The sequence below is a fragment of the Salvia splendens genome, chromosome 5 (assembly GCF_004379255.2).
Source record: "Salvia splendens isolate huo1 chromosome 5, SspV2, whole genome shotgun sequence".
Lineage (NCBI taxonomy): Eukaryota > Viridiplantae > Streptophyta > Magnoliopsida > Lamiales > Lamiaceae > Salvia > Salvia splendens.
In genome coordinates this window covers 21,490,701-21,498,093 of record NC_056036.1, presented here as the reverse complement: position 1 = coordinate 21,498,093, position 7,393 = coordinate 21,490,701, and the positions used below count along the sequence as shown (strand labels likewise).

At 36.0% G+C, this 7,393-nt stretch overlaps 1 protein-coding gene across 2 annotated transcripts; it reads right to left on the bottom strand.

Moving 5' to 3' along the window:
• Positions 1 to 897: 897 nt before the first annotated feature.
• LOC121802078 (metal transporter Nramp6-like) lies at positions 898 to 6,811 on the bottom strand. 2 transcript variants are annotated; one of them, XM_042201638.1, is made up of 14 exons: positions 6,666 to 6,811; positions 6,305 to 6,425; positions 5,837 to 5,915; positions 5,709 to 5,749; positions 5,201 to 5,279; positions 5,013 to 5,117; positions 4,301 to 4,410; positions 3,779 to 3,960; positions 3,619 to 3,688; positions 3,244 to 3,417; positions 3,053 to 3,157; positions 2,183 to 2,314; positions 1,862 to 1,957; positions 898 to 1,269 (listed from the first exon to the last, which is right to left on the bottom strand). In XM_042201638.1, the coding sequence occupies exons 2-14, from the start codon at positions 6,413 to 6,415 to the stop codon at positions 961 to 963; spliced, it is 1,593 nt and encodes a 530-aa protein (XP_042057572.1). In that variant the 5' UTR covers positions 6,416 to 6,425; positions 6,666 to 6,811; the 3' UTR covers positions 898 to 960. The 2 variants fall into 2 exon arrangements, with proteins under 2 accessions (XP_042057572.1, XP_042057573.1); XM_042201639.1 differs by lacking the exon at positions 6,666 to 6,811 and adding an exon at positions 6,498 to 6,644.
• Positions 6,812 to 7,393: the final 582 nt, after the last annotated feature.

The following is a 7,393-nucleotide window of genomic DNA, read 5'->3' as shown; positions in this document are numbered from 1 at the left end:
AGGGGGATGCTCAGTAGCTGCTCAGCTTCTTCTCCGTTAAACACAGCTCTCACCATCACTTCATTCAACATATGCGCCCTCTCAAAGAACAACTCCAACACCGTAGCATCACGAAATCGATCATCTCTACACGAGATTGAATGGAGTTTATCAACACTCGGACACCAAATTCCCCCATAACTGGGCATTTCTCTTCCATCACCAATGTGTTGCCTAAAGCCAGCCTTGAAGCGATCTTTGGCTGCTACTAACCCACTTCAAAACGAACTTTTGTTACCAACCTTTCCAGCATCAAGAATCCCATGTCGAGGAAAATATCGAGTTTTAAGAATCCATCCGAGTAACGAGTCAACATTGTAGAGGAATTAATTGATGCAAAATAGGACAAAAAACATGGATCTTATATTCCAAGTTGAAAATAATGTCATTTTACCAAAAAAATGGAGAAATTTATGTTACGGTTTAGGCGGGAGAAAAACATGATATGGTTTTGCTATAATTTATTCGTACATATAAGAAAAAGACGTTGCAATATGTGATCTAGCATGCAAGATAGCCAAGAAAAATGCTTTAATAAGAGAATTTTTATCTCTATTTCTTATTTTAAGATAATTCCTGAATATGTTGTGCAGTAGGGCTCGACCTTAGGTGATTTTGTGCCCTACTTGAACTGAAATCATCATGGGCCCGACCCAAACCTGTCAGAAAAATACTTTTGGAGTAGTGATGAGAGGATTATAAATTTGTCGATGGTAAAGTTATGTGACCATACTAGGCTTCAAATAAAAAATGTTCTTTATTTTAGATTTCTCAGATTAAGTTTATGTATCTTTGTGGCAATGCTATGATAAATTGTCATTATTAACGCATCCAGCGGTTGGAATAAAAGATGAAACATCGTACAAAGGATACTCCAATATTATTACCACTCATCAAAAGAAAAAAAAGGATGATTTTAGTTCAAAGATGATCACTAGTTCTTGTTTGAGGTAATTGCATGTTAGCTATGTCATGTCTAGGTAGTGTGACATTCTCCTCCTGCCTATCCGACAACGCGATAAGGTGAGAGCCCTCCTGGTTCTTACGGATCACCAAATACGCAATGCTGGCTAGGTAAACGAGCATGGCCAAGAAGCCCAGAAGTCCACAAAACACAATGCCCACTATGCTCAGTTTGCTATGACGGAGGGAAGTCACCAGCTTTTCGGCTAGGTAGTAGATGTTGATGCCCATGATCAAGAACGAGATGATCCAAGTAGTGGCTGCGATCTGTCACTCCAAAGAGATGATGTTAAAAAATTTAAAATGGGAAAATGAGAATACACTAGACATTAGTAAGTCCATTGACAGCATTAACAATATGACAAGGTAAAAGGTGTAGTCGTCGCATTGTTTCTGGCCAAATCTCTTAGAACAAGACTTTCCAGCTTGTCTGTGACATTACATATAATGTTGGCTTCCATGGTTAGCATGTACAATGTGATCATATTTGTTGTAGATTTATGCATATCATAGCTATCCCTGAGTTAAAATCTTGTTGTCCGGGTTGTGATAAAATGCAAATTGCATCTTTCCTACAAACTCCAAGCTATGATCTGAACCATTAGATTTCAAGATTTGATGTGAACAGATGACAAATAACGTCAACAAGAAAATGTCAACGCAATGTCAATCGGTTGAGAATGTTGACATTTTGTTGACGTTATTTTTCATCTGTTGACATCTTCAAATTTAACGGTCCAGATCATATTTTGAAGTTTGTACAATATATAGAGTTTGCATTTGATTACATCCCCTTGTTGTCCTGCCCTAGAAGAATATGCATATAATAATTCAGAGGGACAAAGTGATGAATTCTTACAGAAAATGAGTTGGCATATAAGCCCATCTTGGTCTTGCAGCTCGTGAATTTGAGGAGCGGAATTAGCGCAAATGGAAGTTCGAATGATAAGATCATCTGCGACAGAACAGAGAGTGTTTAGCAGTTAGTATTAAAGAAAACTAGATGTTAAGACCACAAATAAGGACCAATCCAACTATGTCAGTAATCCGATTCAACATATAAAGAAACTCTGCCAAAGTTATTGTTATTGTTTACATAAAATTGGTGTTGATATACAAAGTGCCAACTTTTTCATGAAGTGTGTGATGATGATTATATACTAGGTATAGGAGTTCTTACCGATGCTACGATAATCAAGTTTCCGGCGCCAGATGCTCCACCGATAATAGCTACAATTAGACTAGGAACAATTGCTAAACATCGAGTTAAAAAGTTCCTAATCCATGGCTTCAGCCTCAAGTCGAGGAACCCCTGGACAAAACAGATATAAGAGGTTCCACGAGACGAGACAGGTTAGTAAGGCATCTAAAATATCCAAAGATGGATTCAAGAACACCATATATCAGCTAGTTTCACTATACACTGTGATCCGTGCGTTTTGCTAGTTTCACAGATAACTAGCAAAACGCACGGTAATATTTCTATTTTTTTTTAATTTGGTGAATCTATAGGAGAATAATATAATAGTTATCGATACAAAATACTCACTCCGTCCAAAAAAAATTGTCCCATTTCTCCATTTCGAGGTGTCCACAAAAAATGGAGAAATTTATATTACAGTTTAGGCTGGAAAAAACATGACATGGCTTAGCTATAATATATTCACTTCGTCCCATTAAATATGAAACATTTGGTTTTCAACATGTGATTTTATGTAGTGTTGTTTTGTGAGTTAATTAAGAGAGAGGAAAGCAAAAGAGAGGAAAAAGTAGAGAGAGTGTTGTTTCCATTTTTAGAAATGTTTCATTTTTAATGAGACAACCAAAAAAGGAAAACGTTTAATTTTTAATGGGACAAAGGAAGTATATAGATAAGCAAGACCGAAGCTCAAGCAATATAAGAAAGTCGACTAAATAGCTTCTTTTGAAAGGCTATATGGTAGTACTTCGATTGTTCAGTCATTTAATAAGTCAAAAAACAAGCAAAGCATAAACTGGTGATATATAACTCAAATGGATATAAAAGGAGATTAGATGGAGTCGGTCAAACCTGCATAACATACTGGCCAGCATATGTTCCCGTTATGGTCGAGCTTTGTCCTGATGCCAGCAAAGCAATTGCAAAGAGCTTGGAACTCCAACTGCCTAGAACATTCTGTGAACGATAAATCCGACATTAAATATCAGAGGAAATATGTATATATATATACGTCAAAATTGAAGAGATAAAGCAATATGCACCTTAAGTAAAAAGGAAGCTTCATTCAGGTCCAAGTTCTCACAGCTCTCGAGTTCCTTTGAGTTAAGATTCGGTGAATTGCAAACTGCACCGCTAACTGAGATAACTGATACGTTGATGAAGAAGGCAACCAGTAAGGCGAAGCCACTTTCTATCATGTAAAATCGGCAAGCCTCCTGTATATGCCAGCAAATATTTTAACTTGCAGACACTTCAATATGTGAAGAATGCTTTCATAAAGAATTTTGACCAATATTACTTGTTCTTATTAAAACTTTAGAAAGATAACAATCATATTTCATATTCTATAAGGAGAAACATATATAGGGAACGAAAATAAAAATTTGCCCCCTATCTCTTGTACAAAATCTCCTTACTTTGATACCACTGACAGATCGTGGGATTTTCCTAGAGAGCACCAGTGCTGAGTGAAGGAAAAGATTGTGCCTGCATTCAACAGGGAAAAATATCAACGAGAAACACTAAAATAGGCCAACTAATTGTTTATTTAGAAGACATATGTGCAATGAAACATACGGCATAACCATAGCACCGAGGAGTGAAATAGCCAGTTTAGTAGCCCCGGGCCCCTTAAGTTGGGGAACAAAAAGGCCTTCTAAAACCTCAGACGAGTTGGGTTTTGCATAACCAAGCTCAGCAAAGAAGCAGCCAGCAATTGTCAAGACAAGAAAAGCGATAAAAATCTCAAGCTTTCTCACCTGTCAAGTTTATGCGTAGATTTAGAAACACAATAAGATATTCCAATTCGTCCACTCACCGACGCTGTGCAACACTAAAATTGTGAAACTTCCCTTTTTTAGGTAAAAAAGCCACTCCTTTATAATTCACCCTCGCATATCCCTTTATGTACTAAAGAATCTAGGCATGACCCATCATAAAATACCTATGTGACTTAACTATATATCCTTGATGTGACTTTTCCTCCACTACAAAAACATCTACGACATGTTGTTAAAACCTGTGCCACAAAGAATGTTGCACACTCGTGGCGGACGGAAGGAGTACTAATTATGTGAAGATGAAAGATCAGCTAAATACCCCATATTGCTGCAGCAACAGAAGAACCAACGTACTCAGCCCTGTTATAAGCACACCACACCAAAGTGGAATATTGAAAAGCATGTTCAGAGCAAATGCTGTTCCGATAACTGCCATAGTAGAAAAGAAGCGGAATCAGGAAAGGAACTGAAGAGAAAAGTGCATAACTAAGCATGATGAGAAGATTGACTCTATTACTATGTAAATCATCAAATGAGGTTTTCTCTTAGAGCCATTGACATCAGCAGGTCTTCACATGTTTTCTCTTCTACTTATAAATTCCATTCTAAAACAAGTCCAATGAACATTTCAAGTATTGGATTTTACATGCACAGAGAAGTTGGGATTTAGATTTACAGGCTGGTTTGAATTTGCCATTTGACAAAGTTTATTTTTTCTCTTAAGCACGAGTTGAGAGATGGGAGTTGAGGGGAAGAAATAGAAACCACAGTAGCGAAGGCCCAAGGGAATGGTCTAGACTTCTGATTTACTCTCTATTCTCTATCACACAACGTGAAACCATAGTATGACAAGACAGTTACGAAATAAGTGTAGTTACAAACAAATTTGGCTCATTTTTACAAAAAAATGTCTTCCAGAGAGAAGTAATATGTAAATAGCTTAAAGAAAAGGTTTTCTTTTAAGCCAATGGGCTCATTTTTCACTTCCATTTAAAGCATGAAAGTGCAATGTTTTATTCCAGGAACCCAACCTTCAGGAATGTCGCATGCGACTATAGCTATTTCAGCAAGAAACCATAAAATAAAATTTGGGACTCTTGGGTATTCCTTTCGACAGTGCTCAGCTAAATGCTTTCCTGCACAAAAAAGTACGTTACAACCTAAACATTGATCAAAAAATTCACTTCCATGGCAACATATGATCGAAGAAAATATGAACCTGTAACAACTCCTAGGTTTGCTGCGAGAGATTGAATAATAAGGGCAGCACATGAAGCAAGCAATATGATCCAAAGTAGCTGTGATGAAGAGAAAAATGCACAGGAATGTTAGACACATGGAAAACATTTAGCAATCTCGTATAAATAGTACTCTCTCCGTCCCTCTATAGTAGGGGCGTTTCTTCTCGGCACGGGATTTAAGAAAAAATGTGTTAAGTAAAATGGAAAATAAAGTAGGAAAGGGAAAAGTTATAGGGATGAAGAGAGAATAAAGTAAGAGAAAGTATAGTAAGAGAGAAGAAATGTTGTTACTTTTTGCCAAAAAAAGGAAATGAATCAACTAAAGTGGGACAACCAAAAAAGGAATACAACTCAGTTACAGAGGGACGAAGAGAGTACAAAGTACTTAACAGCCCCTTTTTTTCCCTTTTCAAGGACAATCAATCTACTATTGTGTTCTTTCATAGTGGAACATATGGAGCATCACACGAGTTTCATTAGACATACCCCATACTTATACTGAGCTCCGGCCTGCAGATCCGTCTGAACTGTTGGTGCAACAAAAGACAAAGTTGTAAATTGTAATATACTGTATATATTGTTAGTTGGCTCCAAAAAGGTTTACTAGGCCTTACAGTTTCCTGGATCAATATAAGCAATGCAAACAAGAAAGCCTGGGCCGACATATGCAAACAAGTTCTTCCAGCTTTTATTCTGAAAAAAGATTGATAAAATCAATCAAGAAACATGAAGAATTAAGAAAACCACATTAAGCTTCCCTCCATCTTAGTTCATGTCTAAGCTCAACTGATGCTCTGGATTCAGAACTATCACAAAACAAGGTAAACTCTTAAGAGTTCTGACTAAAAAAAATTGGGCTAGAACTAATCACAAACAGTTTGCAGCTGTAATTACAGAACTCACAATTTACCTAATCATAACCAACTTCAAAATCACATCACTCAACAATCTAAATCATAATTAGACCACAGAATAACAACAGGGTAAAACAGATTCAAAAATAGATGCATTAAATTGTGGTACATATTTACAAAATGGAGATAAAAAATTGATATGAAATGAAAAAGAAAATGAATGCTCACATCAGGCACAATAATCTGATCATATTCAATCTCATCAATGCGTGACTCGTCGGGATGAGTTCTGCGATCAATGGTGGTCATAAACTGCGGCTGAGCTGGCGGCGCCGCCATTCCCCCAACTCTGTTTCAAGAAACAGAGCTCAGTATAAATATATGGTACATGCAATAAGTTAGAAACAAGACAAATACAAACAAATAGCGTTGCAGAATTGATGCATGTGAAGAGAAAAGAGAGGTGCCCAGATCCAAGAACTAATCTTTTGAGTAATTCATACTGAATCTTTGAAAATCAATGAGTGAAACAAAAGGGATTGAATTAAAGATTGGATTTTTGGGAGAAAGAGAGTGGTGGAGTGCTTACATGTTGAGAGAAATAGTTTTGGTATGAAGAGATTTTGTAAGAGTTGGAGTTAAATTGAAACCATCTTCTTATAAAGGCTAAGCCTAAACGCTTGTGTGTGTGAGAGAGACTGCGACTCTAATATTCAACGAATTTTGCAACTTGTTTTATTAACCTAAAATGTCAATAAATTTGACATATCGCTCTTCTCGTGTGAATTGGGCTCTCTTCTTTATCGATATACATATATCTCGCTTTTAAAAAGTCTTCCGTCCGTATTAAAAAATGACACATTTCTTAGTCAGCACGTAAATTTATAAGTCGTTGATTAATATATTTAATTAGAGAAAAAAAATACGTTCTCCGTCCACTCAATTAAAATGACAGATTTCTTAGTCAGCACGTGAATTTATAAGTTGTTGGTTAATATATTTAATTAGATAAAAAATATTTTTTTCGTCCCACTCAAGATGTTCACATTCTTGAGTGGCATGGGATTTTAGTAGGAGTTGTTAGGTGGTTAAATAAAAAAAAAGGTAGTTGAATATTTTAATGAGAAAAGAGGAGAGAGAAATTTATTTCTAAATATAGGAAATTGACATTTGGAGTATGACAAACTAAAAAGGAAAGGTAGATATCTTAAGTGCGACCGAAAGAGTAAGTGTAAGTATTAAATAGAAAAAGAATAAAAATAAATATTTTAACTGAAGAGAGAAAATTATTTATTATTTTTAAAAATAGAAATATAT